Source organism: Oryzias latipes, chromosome 4 (assembly GCF_053564925.1).
Source record: "Oryzias latipes strain Hd-rR chromosome 4, Olatipes_Hd-rR_3.1".
NCBI classification, from domain to species: domain Eukaryota; kingdom Metazoa; phylum Chordata; class Actinopteri; order Beloniformes; family Adrianichthyidae; genus Oryzias; species Oryzias latipes.
In genome coordinates, this window is record NC_136240.1 from 34,215,143 (window position 1) to 34,232,919 (window position 17,777).

General features: G+C 41.2%; 3 protein-coding genes across 4 annotated transcripts; 2 read left to right on the forward strand and 1 right to left on the reverse strand.

The window, feature by feature from the left end:
- Positions 1-7: 7 nt before the first annotated feature.
- fam32a (family with sequence similarity 32 member A) lies at positions 8-3,323 on the reverse strand. The gene is made up of 4 exons (XM_004068355.4): positions 3,114-3,323; positions 1,162-1,306; positions 832-885; positions 8-215 (listed from the first exon to the last, which is right to left on the reverse strand). The coding sequence occupies exons 1-4, from the start codon at positions 3,185-3,187 to the stop codon at positions 147-149; spliced, it is 342 nt and encodes a 113-aa protein (XP_004068403.1). The 5' UTR covers positions 3,188-3,323; the 3' UTR covers positions 8-146.
- mrpl54 (mitochondrial ribosomal protein L54) lies at positions 3,319-6,805 on the forward strand. Its single transcript, XM_004068356.4, has 3 exons — positions 3,319-3,572; positions 3,743-3,899; positions 6,350-6,805. The coding sequence occupies exons 1-3, from the start codon at positions 3,446-3,448 to the stop codon at positions 6,480-6,482; spliced, it is 417 nt and encodes a 138-aa protein (XP_004068404.1). The 5' UTR covers positions 3,319-3,445; the 3' UTR covers positions 6,483-6,805.
- Positions 6,806-6,884: 79 nt separating this feature from the next.
- Positions 6,885-16,815, forward strand: malt2 (MALT paracaspase 2). 2 transcript variants are annotated; one of them, XM_020702733.3, is made up of 16 exons: positions 6,885-7,075; positions 7,441-7,586; positions 8,234-8,400; positions 9,153-9,283; positions 9,472-9,628; positions 9,713-9,900; positions 11,313-11,409; positions 11,546-11,596; positions 13,288-13,362; positions 13,440-13,643; positions 13,724-13,976; positions 14,058-14,185; positions 14,267-14,416; positions 14,485-14,642; positions 15,713-15,850; positions 15,917-16,815. In XM_020702733.3, exons 2-16 carry the CDS (start codon positions 7,450-7,452, stop codon positions 16,346-16,348), a joined length of 2,466 nt encoding a protein of 821 aa, XP_020558392.1. In that variant the 5' UTR covers positions 6,885-7,075; positions 7,441-7,449; the 3' UTR covers positions 16,349-16,815. The 2 variants fall into 2 exon arrangements, with proteins under 2 accessions (XP_020558392.1, XP_078802464.1); XM_078946338.1 differs by lacking the exon at positions 11,546-11,596.
- Positions 16,816-17,777: the final 962 nt, after the last annotated feature.

Consider the following 17,777-nt stretch of genomic DNA (forward strand, 5'->3'; position numbering starts at 1 on the left):
AAAACAGTTTATTTTGCTGCTTTATTGAACACAAGGATTTACAAAAAAAAAAAAACAAGACAATTTTATAGTAAATAAATCGATCCAACCATCCCGAATGTCAAGGAGGAACCAAAGATGTAGAGGTACTCAAACACACGGTTCTTCTACTTAGTCCAGCTGACTTTGGGAATGTCGTAGTGCTCCGTCAGAGCGTCCAGGTGGCGGTTAAAGTCCTGCAGGTGACACAACATGTGGGTTAGTTAGCAACTGTCAGGGGAAAACATGAATATGATTAGAAAACAATGCAACACATTAGAGATTGTCAAACTAAAACACGCCGTCTACTGATTTACAAAAGTTACATTTAAGGATTTTAAACACCTCAAATCTCAATTTAAGGCTGGATGTAGAACATCAAACGCCAGTCAGATGCTTTTTGCTCCACCAACTGTGTTAAGTTCACGTCTTTCAGGAAACCATCCAGGGTTTCCACTAACCAGTTTAACCATCACAGACAGGTAATCCCTAAATTCAACCCATTTTACTGCACTAACAAGCTAGCAGAGATTTACGACCAAACATGGCTTCCTGGCAGAGCGCATCCTGGAAACGTTTTTTTCTGGAAAAAGTCAAAGACATTATTTGAATCCAATGAAATGTATTAAGGATCTTCCTGCAAAAAAAAACCTTGTTGATCAGGTTTTGAGTTTAGTTTTTGTTTTCCACAATGTGTCACAAACAACAAATCGCCTAACAATACAAACGTGGAACAAATGAAGTGACAGGCTCCGCCTTCAGCAGCAGATCATGGTTTTAGGGGGCGGAACTTCCTGCTCCGCGGCGTCTCACCTCAACTCTGTGCTTGTGCGTCTTTGATGCTTTCTTCAAAATGCGCTCCATTTGCTGCACAAAGACAAAAACACAACAAAACTTACATCAGTGACACACCTGCCATCCCTTTAATTCTTATTTAAGTCCCAACAAATACGTAAAAAATACATTATTGGTGAAAATTAAACACTTTAATGTTACTACTACATACTTCAATTCAAAAAGGTGACAAAATGATAAAATACATGATTCTATTTTGCATTTCTGCACAAATCCAAACAGTCTAGATATTAGATTTTTTCTATAAAAGTTGGGTTTCATGCACTTAAACAAAAACATCAAACTTACTCTTTTCTCTTGCATCTTATCAAATGCAATTTGTGCTGGCGTCCTTTTGTCCACGTACGCTTTCTTAGCTTTTGTTTCTTCGTCGTTCTGGCTGGTGGCAACCTGCTCCAGGCGATGCTTGCTCTCTTTATTCTTCTTCTTCTTTCTGAAACGAACAAAACAGAAACAAGATTTCTCATTCATGACAGTAAATGTACCTCGAGGCTTTATCTTCACTTCCAGTTCATCTTCACTGAAACAGACATTTTTTCATGTCACATCAAAACGCCTTCCCTTCAATGACATTATATCACATAAACATCACAGTAAACAGGAAAGAAACTGGCGTTTCATGAATTCCTGTGCTGAAGCAATTCCCCATAGCAGATATCACAGTATAATCTGTTTATTTCCCTTTAAGGTGGCGAAACATCCTTAAGGCGTCCGCATTTGTTCATTTGGAAGCCCATTAGCTTCCACTGAGTGGTTGCTGGTCTTCTACCTTGAAAGCTTCACACGTTAAAATAGGTTCAAAACAAATTCTCATTTGTACCCATCATACCAACAACACATACATTTCATAGGAAAACAAAGCATACGTCAGAGTTATTGTAAATATTGTAAATCGTCCGTATATCTTAGTGATTTTTATTATCAATAAGCTTCGTCCTCCCTGGGAGTGGATTCCATACAACAGAAGATGTAAATAGCACTGGTCTTCTCGTACAATTAGATCTCAGAACAGGAACAATCACAAGACACGAGCTGACGAGTCTGATAGTGAAGACAATACCCACTGTATGATACTACATGCATTAAGACATAGAAGACTGAGTGTTTTGTGTTTTACCAACCTAAAGCCGGTGTGCATTTCATTGGCATTAGTCCAGTAAGAGCAGCCAAAAACTGCCCTGGCAGCTCAATTTTGGGCAGGTAGTCTTTTTTTTTTAGATGCCCCTGAGCAGCACTGCACCAAATGACCGGGCAATAGTCAAGATGTGACGAAACCAGAGACTGAAGGTGGACAATATGGCGCCAAGGCAATCCCCATGCTTATCTTTGGTACTTTATGATTGATCCTCTGTCCATTAGAGCTGACCGTCCAATTTGATGCCCAGGAGCTTCGTGGTTCAACCAAACTATTGGCAACACTCAAATTCAGGAAACACATGCATTCAACCAGTATTTTGTACCAAAAACAATGTCCTGATAGGATGAGCAGCATAGGTGGGTAAATTACAAAAAAAAGGGTAAAAATTGTCTCTACCAAAACTACTTGTTTTGCCTTAGACTTAGTATGATTAACTATTCAAGAGAATAAAAGATCAGAACTTCAGCAATATCTGTTAGGCATAGATAGACATACTTCAACTATGATGCTCCAAAAATAGAAATATTTTTTTTTAAATTGCTTTCTTCGTGTGGCCCTTTTGTGTTATTTTATAAGTGTTATGTCTTGTTACTGTGTTCTAAATATCATCTTTGCCAATCAAGCTTGTGTTATTTAAAGAAACATTGAAAATTTTCAACATTTATTTATCAAAAAATATAATCCAACAAACACACATTTCTTTACTTCCTTTTTGTGAGTAAATGTACTATTTTAGTATCGTCAGTGTTACCTAACACTGCAATGGTAGTAAGGGTAGTTTTAGCCATTGTGTCATTTTGTGTAACCAGCCGTCACGTGACTTACGTGAGGGGCTGCTGTTGTTTTGGTGCGGCTGAAGTTAACTGACGTTCAAGAGAGCCGAAAATCGAACAAAGAAACAAGACGGACACTGCTTTTTGACTACAGAAAGGTTAAAGTATCTTTTATCTAAAATATTCATAAATGTATTACTTAAACACGACACAAACGGGTTCGATGCCAAGCTAACGTCGTTACTTCAAATGGTAACGTTACGTTTAAACGTATCGTTTTATTTGAACGTCCCTAGAATCTACTTTAAATAGCATATTAGTTGACTTACTTTTTTCCCTCCGAAACAACTCCTACTCCCTTTAATTTCAAGGCGCTTTTCTGGATCGTCACGTATTCGGACATTTTCTAGAATTTTTCCTCCCCCGTCTTCTTCTGTTGCTCAACGGCGGAACTCAAACATGTTGAGTCAGTCACCAGTTCCGCCACCTGTCGGTCAAAAGGGGAACAACAACAACAGAGAGAAAAGCTGCAGTACATGATGCCATCCACACGAGGGCGGTAATTCAATGTGACGGAGCGAGGATCAAACCGGAAGTCTGGAGAGTTATGAATGTCAAACAGGAGCATGCTGCCTGTGTTCGTTAGAAAACCACAGTAAAAATGTTTGCTCCTAGCGTTTTTTGGCTCGCAGCCCATTCTAAGGGGATCGCACGAAAAGGCACTACGCTTCTGAGTAGAACAAACGCGTTACACTTAACGCAGTCCTGTGGATATGCCAAGAAAGTCGGTGAGTTAATCATGGGATTCTTCTTGCTTCACATGAATGATTTGATTCTGTAAACACATCCCGCAGACTCAACTGCTAAACAGTATTTGGTTGTTTTTTCACTTATGTCAATACTGCACGCGGATACGATCGATCTCTATAGTATTTAAATGACTTGTTTTCCTTTCCAGCGGCTAAAGGCAAAGGCAAAGGTATGGCCAAGGAGGACCTGAAGGGTCCAGAGGTGTGCAGAGACCCGCTCAGACTGACGTCATATGCAGTTGGAGCCAACATCCTCAAGCAAGGAGAAGATCCCAAACTAAAACCTGCAGAGGAATACCCCGAGTGGTGAGTAGATCTCTTCTTCGTGGTAAAATATCTATTCAACTGTCATTTAATATATTTGGATAAAAATGTTTGTCATTTTTGTGACCTTCCCTCTTTCCTGTGGAATTCTGTGCATTAAAAAAAGGTTTATTTCAAAGTTGTGTTCAAATCACATCAACTAATGCGCCATTACTTTAAAAATCACTACGGCCAGTAAAAAGCAAAACAAATACCAATAATAAACAAAGAATTGTAACAGAATTCAGAAATTATAATTCCAAAAAAGGGAGGGAAATACAAATGAAAAACTTTAGAAATGTGAAGTAATTTCCAGAAATCAGGATGAAATGTTACATTTTGAAAAGGCCTTACATCAAGCAACATCATCTTTTTTGAACTTATAAGTTCATTATAATGTAAATTCTCCACAAAAAACAACCCCAAAGTGGTTTTTTGATCAGTTAACACATTTCTGAGTATTCCTCGAAAGATCTGGGGCCTCATTTATAAACGTTGCGTACGCACAAAAGACGGCGTACGCCACTCTCTACGCAAAAGTTGAGATTTATAAAAAGCAAACTTGACGGGAAAATGTGCGGTCCTTCACGCAAGCTCTGACCCAGGCGTACGCACAAAAACGGGTGAAATGAGAAACGGCGACACCGTCGGCAGATGGAAGAAACACGTGAAAGTGAAAATGACAATCCTGCCTCTCAGAAATAACATGAAGACTTCACAAAGCAAGTCTGACAATTAACAGCTACACGAACACCCGTGTGATCGATCAGCAGTGAAACAAACAAAAAAAATCAAACAAAAATTACAACAGAAATTCAAATGAACACATATTTCCAAAAAGAAAAGTGAAATATGTTCTGCAATATTGGCATGTTGTGCAATTCATCCTCATAAATAATATAGTTAACAGAACGAAATAATGTACAAAACTGATATTCTCGTCAGTGTGTCCGTCTGGCGGAGCAGATATAGGTGCAGACAGACAGATGGATAGATAGAGAGAGATGCATTAATTGTCCACTGGGGAAAGTTGTTTTCTTAGTAAAACATTTCTTCATAAGCTACAGAATTATGGTATTCATGCATATGCCTTTAGTTTGTTTTATTTTTGATAAAACCATGTATGGCGTATGTCTCAACCATTCAGAAAGCAACAAGAAATTACATTTGCTGAACAATTTCCCATTTCCACGTGGATTATTACCGACATCTGTAGCTTGTCAGATGTAATTAAATAGATGGAAATAAAATGCCCCATCACAATGCGTAATGACGCACAATGGCTGATCTTACGCTCTAGAAGATGTGGCAAATGGAAGAATTCGGAGTGAACGCAACTTTAGACAGCAAGACGACTTGCTGGCAAACGAAGACGAGTGGCTTATGAGCCGGTTCTGACTTCCTCCAGCCGTCCTGTTGGACCTCTGCAGGCTTTTGGGGGGGTGTCACCCCGTGCATCTGGCGCGTCGTGTCCCCCTGCGCCTCAGTCACCACTCCACTTAAAAGGGATTCCCCAATTATTGCCGCCAGTCTCTCATCAAGAGGGGTCAACTCCGGTGTGTGTACTTCTGGATATGAAAATGAACTCTGGAAATAACTCATATTTCATTTAAAAATAGTTCCTTAGTGTGTCAATGGCAGTATGTGATCATATAAATGGATATAGGTTACTATAAAAGGCTGAAGAAAAGCAGGATACGGTCCTTAAGGTGCAACTCACATCATCAAATCGCTCAACGCAAAGATCAGTACAACTATTGAAAAAGAAAATCAACATTACATTTGAAAAATCAAAACTAAATTACAGAAAAGAACAAATACAATTCCAAAAATGAAGCGAAATAAAAATGAAACATTTCGTAGATTAATTTCTAGAAATCAGGATGAAATGTTAAAACCGAACACAGCTGATTGAATCATGATTATATCTATCCTTAATGTCAAATAACTTTACATCAGCTGTTTCCCATCATTTATCCGGTTTCTCTTTTTGTTTTTGACATTCCTGGAAATTGCTTTTGTTTTATTGAATTTCTTTTTACGTAAAGCAGAATAAGTAGGTACTATGGGACGTCGCTGATCACCGTGTGATCTTTAAGGGATTTATTGGTGTGAGTTGGTCTTCAGGGCCACCGTACGTTACGCTCTTTCTATTCTTATAAAGTGGAGATGAAACAAAACTATTCAATGCGTGTCACTCACTGATGACACGCGTGACACTTTATGGTGCGTTTAGGGTCACTCATAGTTTTTTTATGTAGAAATGACTCATGCAGTACGCAGACACAGATGAGTGGGTTCAGTGTAAATCCCTAGTACTGTCATACATATATTGCTGTATCTTTTAATTGTGTTAAAGTTATATTGAAGTCCACTTGAGGCACACAGAAGGTGAAATGGGATTTACAGTTTTTATGCGTTTTGACTCGTCTCTCCTTGTATTTCATATTCAGGTTGTTCCAGTTGAACTTGGGAGACGTCAAAAGGCTCCACGAACTGGAACCAGACAGCTGGGATTATTGGAGTCGCCTACGGAAAGAAAACATTTGGCGTTACAACAAGCTGCATAAAGGGAAGAGCTTTTAGCTCAGAGCCTGAATGACTGAAAATAATAAAGGCTTCATGAAAAATGTCTGTTTTTAAGTCTGGGGACGGATGCAACAAACTTTACTGCCAATGACACATTTGTGTTTCAGGTTCTGACTTTTTGGTTCCTGTTTTTGTCCTCCATAATGTTTGTGAGGTGATCAATCCAAATTTTAAGAAATAAAGAGAATTAAATACATGATAAAAAAGGTTCTCGCTGCCTTTGAAATAGTTTGATCATCTTTTAACATAAAGAAACTTGGATCACAAGTGTTTGGGTTTTTTTCTCCCTTTAAATCAATAAAAAGTTGAATTTGCGGCAATATTCCTGATTTATTGCGCGACCACAGATTGAGGAACTGCCATCGTCTTAGTATTACCTTTTATGAATGGCGTTGCCATGACAACGCCCCCATGCAAATATGCGTTCACGGGCGAAATGAGGAACCGAAATGAGAAGCAGAGCATCGGGGGGACGAAATCATGCAACACTGGAAGAACGATCCGGTGTAACGAGCATCGGTGACGGCGGCCGCTTCATTCCGGTGCCGCGTGTCTGAGATTCAAGCTCCGACCTGCACGTGACTCTGAAGGTAAGCTGAGTTTTAAGGGATAAAAAAGTTTACACGCCTGTTCAAGGCGGAAGGAGCAGCCTGGCGGCATGTCGACACCCAGATGTGAGGCTTGTTCTGAAATACATGTCACGCGTTTGCTTTAGTTTTTCGTCTTAAGTGCTGAATTTCTGTGCCGCGTGCGCAGCTCGGCCGCGGGGAATCCCCGCGTGCTGTTTACTACCTGTAGTGAACCCGGTGAACCTGCCTGGAAAAGCGACTGACGATCACCGCACTGCTGTGTGGAAGCTACCCAAAACCAAGTCCCTGCGGCGTTTAAATACAGCAAGAGTGTTCCCATGTTTGCTTGTCCCCACAAAACGCATTTTTGTTTGTTTATTTATAAGAAAACAAAGATGGATGGGTGCCACATGTGCATCGATGCTTTGAAAGAAGACGTGTTGGCCAAGTTGTCCCAAATGTTGGATAATTCTACCTGCGGGTGGAGGCAGCTGGCCACTGCCGCGGCGAAACACCCCAGATTCCAATGCAGGTGAGTCCGTGAAGTCATCACTACGGTGGCCGAGAGGTGCAAGACACGTTTACGTTTCAGATAGAACAGCAACAAAACCCAGTAAGCGATTACCTGTTGTGTTTCAGTATTTGTTCATTTGTACTGGGATTTGTTGTTGTATCTCTAAATGTAAACGTGTCTCGCACCTCTCGGCCACCGTACATCACCCTTCCTCGCAACCCTCCTCGGAAATTAACTTTCTTTTTATTTCTTTTTTTTTTTTTGTGGGAGAGTTTTCTTCCCCTTGACTCTTCTTTTTTATTAAACGTTTGTAAAATACAATACAAAAGAAAAATCATAGTTCTGAATAAAAAACAATTTTGTTTTGACCTTTTTAAAAAATCTTAACTATTAGAACAAAATTATAAGTAATATTAAAACATTTTTAAAACAAACTGGTGTTCAATAATAACCAAATAAAGCAATCACAGAAGGAAATGAATATGTAACTAAAAATGGAAAAGAGAAAATAATAAAAAAATAGAAATGCGAGAGTTAATTTATGACACTAATCCACGAGATTTACAGATGTTAATCGGTTTTTAAGATTTTATATTTTTTGAAGCAGGAATTAATCTGAAATATTGCTGCAGTTTCCACCCTCTGACTCCTCTTCCCTCCTTCAGTGAGAAGGAGATGACCGCCTGCTCCCTCCACGTGCTGAACGCGGCCGGCAGCCCCGCGCGCTGCTTCCTCGCGCACCTGGCAGACCGCCGCTGCCCGCTGGACTTCCTCAGCCGCTGCCTGACGGAGATAGACCACCGCGAGGCCGCGCAGCTCATCAGCACCACAAGTAGTAGAGCACAATGAGGAAAACCTGCATTTGTTATGGAACAATAACATTATTTATTTGGTTTATGTAGTGTAAAAACAAAGAAAAAAAATGTTAATATAATTGAAAAAAAAATGTGATGATTATCACAACATAAAATCACGTTTAGAAGAAGATCATCTCGCTCTATCTATGCTGCAGCTTGTTTGTTTACAATGGAACTCATTATTTCTTCTTCTACTGTCATTTCCGGTATTTTCGAGAGTTTTGCACAACCAATGATTTGTTCCGACCGAAAGGTGGCGCATGTAAACGTTTGTCATAATCGGATAAAGTTTTTAATGGAATCAGTTAAACTCTGATCCGATCAAAGATATTTAGCACATGCAACAGCGGCCAGTGTTGAGAAAAATACACGTCATTACGTTTCCATGACAATTAAGCACTTCATTTGAAGCTTTTAAGTATTTACAAAAACTGAATTATAACTATATACTATATTTTCTATATTTTTTTACATCTGAGAGCTGCACAAAATAAAAATTCCGCACAAAATCCTTTCAAAATAAAATACACCTCCTGCTGCACCACATTTACTTGCATTAAAAGTATGTACTAGTAGATTAAGTTTTAGCCTTTAAAGACCCACTCCAATCATCTTTCCAATCAGACATGCATGAATAAATTCATTCATGCTGAACTTTTATTCTTAACATCTGTTTTCTGTTGTCTTGACATCAAATTAGTTTGCTTCCTTCTTCCCTGTGCCGCAGTGGCAGAGCTGATCAGAATCACGGCTCAGCCGCAGTCGCAGCACTCCAGGCCTGGAAGCCGGGTGCTGTTGACCTGCGGGGCCTCAGGGCCGCCTGGACTCACCTATCAGTGGTTTAAAGGCAACGAAGAGGTCAGTGCAGCGCTCTGGAGATGTGGGGTTCTGGAAAGTTAGGTTTAGGTGTTTTCATTTTCACATTTTATTAATTTAGCTCAAAAGTATTATTTTGAAAATAGTCGATTTTGTATGTGATGGTCATCATTTCCTGAAAACAGTGTTTTTACACTGCTATATTATAATATATTTCAACATTTCTTCAGATTTTGGATCAGACGGGAGGCTCGCCACAACTTGTTCTGTTTCCTTTAAGTCCAGCCCATCAGGGTCACTACATCTGCCGGGTCAGCTATGGGGAGAGGTACGTCTTCTCCCAGTGGGCTCACGTTGGCCTGGTCTGCTCTGCGGGTTCAAGTCCAGGTCTGTCTCCTCGCCCCCTTGCCTTAGTTTCCCTTCTCCCCACAGGAAGTGATGTAGACGCCGTGCGTGTGTTTGTCCCGACAGGCTGCAGCAGCAGTTTGTTTCCGGGCTCGGTGAGTGGACTGCAGGTCGTGCTGCAGCCCCAGTCCCAGGTGGTGTCTGAAGGCGCCAAACTGCGCCTGGAGTGCCAAGCAAAGGCCAACCCCCCCGCCCAGGTCCAGTGGTACCACAACAACAAACCTCTTCCTCAGAAGAAGACTCCTGTACTTGAGGTACGGAGCGCCTTCGCCTGCATACGTCCTTTATTTACACTAAAAAACGTAAAGAAGTTCAAGAATCTTTTCAAAATATTTGAATTCCTTTAGTTTATTGAGATTTCTGCATAGAATTCAATTCAATTTTATTTCTGTAGCCCAAAATCACAACAACAGTCGTGTCAATGGGCTTCGTACCGGTAATTGTAAAGTAAACATAAAATCTTAAAGATCATGAATACATAGAATTCAATAGGAAAATTCTAAACTCCACTAACTAAGCAGACTAAACTGGGCATCCCTGCCCCTAGACCCTCCTTCTCAGTAAGGAAAAACGGAGTCCGGAGAAAAAAGAGGAATCCAACATTATCGGTGCAACAAGAATGGCAGCATTATCAGATCTTTAGATCCAGATTCCAGCTCAGACGGGGAAAACAAAGACAGTCATGGATCTATTTGTCTGACAGCGCATCATTAGAATAGAGCGCAGCAGGGAGTTTTTCTACTCCTGAATCATTTATAAGCATAATTTTCTCTATGTACGTCCTCCATAATCAGAAAAATGTCACAAGAACACGTTAAAAACACCAAAAATGCAATTTTCATGGGAGAGGTCCTTTAAGAACTTTACATGCGAAGCAAAGATTGCAGTTGTGCATCAGATGAAAATAATACCTGCTTTAAAAGTTTTGGAATAACAACAAACTGACAGGAGATTAAGTCTTTATTATTTTGCTCAGTTATTTGACATTTAAAAATCCTAACATAAAATACATAATAAAGCCGTATTAAAACATAATTATTTATTGATTTGATTTGATTTATTTCAAACATTAATTGTAGAGAATGTAACAAAAAATTACACAGATAAATCAAATTCAGAAATAAAGAAAAGCATTGAATAAAAACAAAGAAACATTCATCTAATGTAATCATAATTAGACACAAAACACACTTTTATTCATTAAAAATAGTACAAATAAACTAACGTCCAGTAGGTTTTGATTTATTGCTTGAGAAGGAGTAGGAAGAAGCTCATTTATTTGCATTTATTCTTATCGTTACATTTTTCTTCAAAGCCAAGCAGCTGGAATGAAGGGAGAACGGATGGATGTGGCTCCAGAGCCTCAGGCTGCAGATCTAGAAGATGTTTCTCTGCTCATTCTAGTATCTTCTTAAGTTCAACTTGCTGATGAAGAATTTGGGTTCCGCGCTGTAAAATCATTTCTTGACGTCACACTGAGGGTCCTCTGAACTGTCACAGATCACTGATGTGGGAGGACCATTCAGACTCTCAAATGACCTCTAGACGGCTCACGGTTATGAACTCCGACACGTCGCTGTGACACAGACCAAACGTTTTCTTCTCCTCAAATGACCGATGACGGCGTCGGGTTTTGAGGTTTCGCTCTGTTTGTGGTGTCTTGCAGATCCCCTGTGTGACCACAGAGCACAGAGGAGAGTACAGCTGTAAAGTCTATAATTTGTACCATGAGGTTTGGACCGACGCAGCAGCAGTCAACATTGGTGAGGTTTCTTTTAACCCGCAAAAACACCCGTAACTTTGCTCTTAAGTAATGCCAACAGCCGCGCCGTTTGGCATCATTTTTGAGCGATAAACAGACGTGCACATCCACTGACCGCCCCTGTTTCCCTTCTGCAGAACCAAGCTCAGTCCCAGGTGCCTCCTGGGTCGAAGTTGAAGAGGATTTCGGTATGTGGTCTTTCTGTGAGACCCGTGTTCTTGCAGCTCGGTTCATATTCTGTAGAATGAGGTCATTTAACCCTTTCTAGCACCCTACTTTACGCGCTCCTGAAAGGACAAGCTGGCATCGACCTCAGAGAAGCTCAAAATATTTCTTGGTATGAATGCGGTTCCGTCAAATTCCCAAGATCCAGAATGTACTGGTCATCAGAGACCAGCCTTCATCTTGATCTATTAGCTAATGAAATAGCAGTGAATAGATTCCAGAAAGTTCTAAGATACTTTTTGTGACCTAGATGAATCGAGATCCGATCATCTTTGGATCAAACACACAGTGGTCTTTCATGTACAATGATGCAGTTTTTAGCCAAAATCCTGTGTCGTTTTCTAGGACGTAGTTTCTGCAGAGTGGCGGGAGTTCATTAGAAATTCACCTCTGAGTTATGGGCGGGACTTTTGGTGCGGAACAACCCCGCCTCCCTTCCCATCACCCATAACTGAGAGCTCTTTGTTTATGCTCTCCTGCTAGCTTACAGCCCATCACACGCCCAACCTCACATTACGTGAGCTACAAAAATGGCGAGCAATATGGTAGCTATCCAGCCGTACGGTGCTGATCTAGATTCCAGCTCAGACAAGGAAAAAAAAGACGTTCATGGATCTATTTGTCTGACAGAATGGACGCCACAAATATGTTGTTTTTCTGATTCACAAAAGTTTCAAAGGGGCTTTTGTCATTTGCACAATAAGGAAAAGAGACACTTAATTTGCTGTTTGCTCAAAATGCCAAAAGCTTAAAGGATAAATAAAATAAGATAAGGATAGGGTAGGATATTTACTACATATCTGAAACATTCACACCCAATATGAAATATATCTGTGCATCAGTAAATTACTAAATCTATATACAAATCAGCGGTTCAGCCGAGAACAAAAGAGACTTTCATGAGCTAAACAGTGTGATGTTGCTGAATATTAAGGTGTAAAAGCAGTGATAATAAACAATAAGTCTGTGCAAAGGTGCTGTTTGTTGTTCCAGACTCCCGTCAGCTGTTAAGGAGTCTGATGGCAGAGGGAGTCTGGTGGTCCTGCCCTTCACGCTCCTGTACCTCCGACCCGGGGGGAGGAGAGTGACCAGACCTGGCTGCGGGTGGGTGGGGTCCTTGATGATGGAGGCAGCTCTCCTGGGGACACTGTGCTTGTAGAGGCTCTGCAGTGAGGGCAGAGGAGTCCCGGTGGTCTGTGACGCAGTCTTCACCGCTCTCTGCGGGCGTTTGCGGTCCGTGGCGGTAGAGCTGCCGTGCCACACTGTGATGCAGATGGTCAGGATGGACTCAACAACGCAGCTGGAGGGGTTGCTGTGGATCTTTGGGGACATGCCGAACGTCACATGCCAAACGTCCTCAGCCTCCAATTTGAATGAAGAATTACTCAGAAATGCAATTTGAAGCTTCCTGTTCTTTATAGATGTCTTCCTTCATCAGAAAAAACATGTTAAAAACCCCAAAGGCCATCGAAGTGGATCTTTAATAAAAAACGTTTTAAAAAGCTGCTCGATTTGATAGATTCATGAATGAGACGGCTGCGCTGGATTTAGTTTGTTTTTCATTTAAACGCTGCAGTTGATCTCATGAAGATTCTGTTTGTTGTGAAGGAACATAGCAAATGTTAATATAATATTTTATTACTAATGTGTCCAGACTCAGAGGACGACAGCAGATCCCATCCTCCACAACAGACCTCTGAGGAGTCTTCATCAGCCAAGAATTTCTACGGTGAGTCTTCATGGAACTCATTTTTGGTCAGACAGACTCTTTGGTTCGTGACGGCAGCGGCTCCGTCCCTCACACAGCCACAGACAAAGTGGCGCTCCTGATCGGCAACATGAATTACCTCCACCACACCCCCCTGTGCGCGCCGATCTGCGACGTCCACGAGCTCACCAACCTCCTTAGGCAAATGGACTTCAAGGTGGTTTCTCTGCTGGATCTCAGCTGGCAGGAGATGCAGAACGCCGTCGCCGAGTTCTTGATGCTGCTGGACAAAGGCGTGTACGGTCAGTTCTGCTGGCCGGACAAAGGTTGCACGATGAAAGCAGGCGGTCTTGAGGGACGAAGGTTTCTATCTCCTCTCCAGGACTGCTGTACTTTGCTGGTCACGGCTATGAGAACTATGGCAACAGCTTCATGGTTCCTATTGATGCACCGGCCTCCTACACATCGGATCACTGCTTGTGCGTACAGAGCATCCTCAGCAGGATGCAGGAGAAGCAGACCGGACTCAACGTGTTCTTGTTGGACATGTGTCGGCAAAGAAACTTCAACGATGATGTCATAGTCCACCCGGGACCGCTCCGAGTGACGGCAAACATCGTGTTTGGCTACGCCACGTGAGTCAGTCTGATGTACCCTGATGCGTTTGGTTTTCCTTCCGTCTCATGATGTGCGTGTGTGTTACCCGTTTGGCTCAGGTGTGTTGATGCTGAGGCGTATGAGGTGAAGAGAGAGGACACGTCCAATGGCATCTTCATCAGCTTCCTCAAACAGCGAGTGTGTGAAAATGAGAAGGTCACCGTCATGCTGGACAGAGTCGGCGAAGGTCAGTGAACTGCAGAGCTGGGTCGCTGCCGTGTTTTCGTCCACATGTGTATTTCTGTACACGCACTTGGACTCTTCGCAGACATGGGCCGCTGTGCGATCACACGGGGAAGGCAGGCTCTGGAGCTGCGCAGCAACCTGTCCGAGAGGCGCTCTCTCACGGACCCAATCCAGACTTCTGACGGCTCTGCTTCCCAGTCCGCACGAAACCATCAGTGGGCCGTTGCTCACGGTATTTAAACCTGGAATTCCAACACAATTTGCAGATTTCTGTGAATTCAAAGGCCTCTTTTTTCCCAGATTTACCTAAGAGCCAGTGCCTTCACTTCGACTGTGGAGTGCAGGTTCAGCTCGGGTTTGCAGCTGAATTCTCCAACGTCATGGTCATCTACACTCGGATACTCGTGAAACCTGAAGAAGTAGTTTCCTGCTCTGCTCAGCTCACAGACTTTGCAGAGGTGTGTTCGCTGCTTTCATGACAGTTTGGAGTGAATCACGATTTTAAAGTAGCTCTTGACAGTCGCAATAAATCCAGTCACTGCATCCAACTGGGTTACGATGATGCTTCAACAGTGATATGTCATCATCTCTGAGGAGAATCCTTCTGCACAAATTTACTGGTGTTTCAGTCAAGATCACGACTGCAGCTCTGCTGAAGACGTTTAAATCTGGCCATCTTCCCACATATATCAGCGTTTTGCTTCCATCTGATACGCTGAGCGGATGACAGAGCAGAGGGTTGGTCTGCTGGGCTAAAAAATGTCCTGGTCCTGTTTAAAACAAAAACCAAGATTTGTAGGGTTTTTAATAAACAGTCATATAAGTCCCTTTTAAAAAAAAACCTGTTTTACAGAGGATTGTCTCATTGCAGCGAATGTACTCCAATGAAAACCTTTAAACAATGTAAATCAAAAATGGTACGTTCCCATCGTTGTACTTGAAGTTTTCCTTAACCCTGGAAAACCCCACAGCTACTTTCTTCTGGGCTTGAAACTTAATTGATTTTCAGAGGAAAATTCAGGGTACAATGCTCTATTGCTGAAGGAAAATGAAACTTAAAGGGTTATAATTGGCACAAAAAAAGCAAGAAATTATCAAAGTTGACCATAGACAAAGTGAAAACAGCCCATTAACAAAAAAGATATGTTTGTGAAAAATGCCAGAGCTGGGTATCCAACCAGGCCGCTTCTGCACCAAGGATTCCCCATGGATTTCAATGGAGGCAGAAATCCTGGAATATCTGGAAAAGTTCAAGGATTTGAAGGACCAAAAGTCATAACTGGAAAAAGCTGAAAGAGCTGAACATTTGAACAGTTGAATGGATAAAATAGGTGAATAATTGTAGAAGGAGTTAAGTGGCATAAAACAGGGGAAGATACTAGAATAAAGAAAGAGAAACAGGAAAACGATTGATTGGAATAAATAAAATTGTGGTCAAATTTGATTCGGCTGGTCGTCTAAGATTTACTTTCCCTCCAAGCAGTCTGTTATAGTTGGCGTGTCAAGATGTCTGCTTTTTCACTGACAGGATGTGGACGTTGATTTGAAGAAGAGCAATCAGGATTGTCTAATTGAGGCAGGAAGTCTGGGCCTCATTGAAGAAGAACTTCCTTCTCCTGACGTTCCCAGTCTTTACACTCGCATCTGCAACCTGCAGAGACTTAAGGTCGGATCCCTTTTTTTTGTGCCAGACTGATTGGATTTGTCACTCTAATATTTCCTGTCCGTGCAGAAGGAGCTAACGTTCACCGTCTGCCTCCACTACACCTACTCCAACATGGACGAAGAGATACAAGAACGGTTACCCGTGTTGGTGGGCAAACCTCTGGTCTCCAAACTCAATCTGCACGAACGTCGACCCACCCGCAGCTTCTCCACGAACATCAGCCTGGACTCCTTAGGTTTCTCTGAGTGTTCTTCCTTCGCCTTCGCTGAAGGACCGGCGCTTTCTGGATCCATGTCCAACGCCTCGTCATTTCCCAAAGAGACGAGCAGAGCCGACTCTCCGGCGAAACTCAGAAGTGACAATGTACCAGAAGAGACGGACTGTCCAGAGTTCTTCCACACCACTGAACTGCTGGTCTCCAGCAAGAGTTTACCCCACACTCAAGTAAACGAGACAAGCTACAGATTCAGTGACATGTGCAATTTCCATTCTTTATAAACTGCATTACATTACAGCCTTTTCTGCACCATCTCTGCTGATGAAACTGCAATTATTTCTTTCTAAAAGTGTCATTTTAAAAGATTGATTTACTTTGAAATTATTTAAATATCTTGAGCTGTAAAAATTTTTGATAATCATCTATAATTCATCTATAAACATTCTAATTTAAATGAATTAATAAAAAATAACTTAAAGCTTTTTAATCATTAAAAATAAGCCAAATATACAGAAACACAAAAGCAGTAAAAAAAAAAACATACATGTACTTTTGTGATTTAAATGAGAAATTGAAAAATCAGTCGAGGTGCAAAGAGATATAGCATTAACCTCCATAAAAGAATTTAGGTTAACTTTAGTTTGAGTGTTAAGATAAGGGTTTTTTTGTTCAAAAGTTTTTTTACTGTTGTAAAATCTTGTCATGAATTTATGTGTAAAATAAAATTCTGTTCATAGTAAAAAATAAACTCTTGTTATATTTAACTTTGAGATGTTTTCCCTGAAGGTATGAAAAAAGTAAATATTTTTGCTTTAGAGTTTATTCCACTAAAAAAGGTAAAGTTACATTAAATGCAGAAAACATATGTACATTTATATAATATTTTAAATGATGTCTCAAGAACAGGCAGATGGCTGGATCCAAATGCAGCAGTTTTATGAGCTCAGCTTAAAGTCCACAAAGCTAAATCAGGGTCAGGAGTCAATAACAGGCATAAGATCATCAGAGGACAGACAGGATGGTCAGGATGCAGGAGAGAGTCGGGGTAGGAAACCGGCATCCGAAACAAACGCTCAGTACTGACAGCAGAGTGGCACAAACAATACTTCACACTGAGTGAGGCTCAGTGCTGCTTAAGTATGCTCTGCTTGATTAAATGAATGAGAGTCAGGTGTGCGGCATCCAGGAAGTGCACACTGGGGCTGCTGGGAGATGCAGTGCATTCAGAACTCAGGAGATGGTTCCTGCTGGTGATCAGAGGGAGAGAGCTCGGACTTCTGACAAACGACTAACCGGTTAATTTTTTTATTTTTACGATCCAACCAGATCGATCTGTCTGAGTCAGAATCGAATCAATTCAATCAAATCATTTCAAAATAAAATAAATTGATTGTGATTGATATCGGAAAATACCATGTGGAATGATACATGGGTTAGGTTTATTTACTGAAACATAAAAACGACCAAGTGCTTCAGTGGACAGCACACGTTATGCAGCAGAAACTGATCAACCATCATTCCAGTCCAATGTGTGGACAGACTTTGAATAAAGTCATGTGACCATCCAGTGTCTAGAATGTTCTGAGAATGTTCCCTTTGGATTCTTTGGATGTGGAAAAACAACAGTGGTGAACTTTAGGAAACTAACATGTGAATGGATTTGACATTCATTCTAGTTTACTTGTTTGTTTAGACACATATTTCATTTAC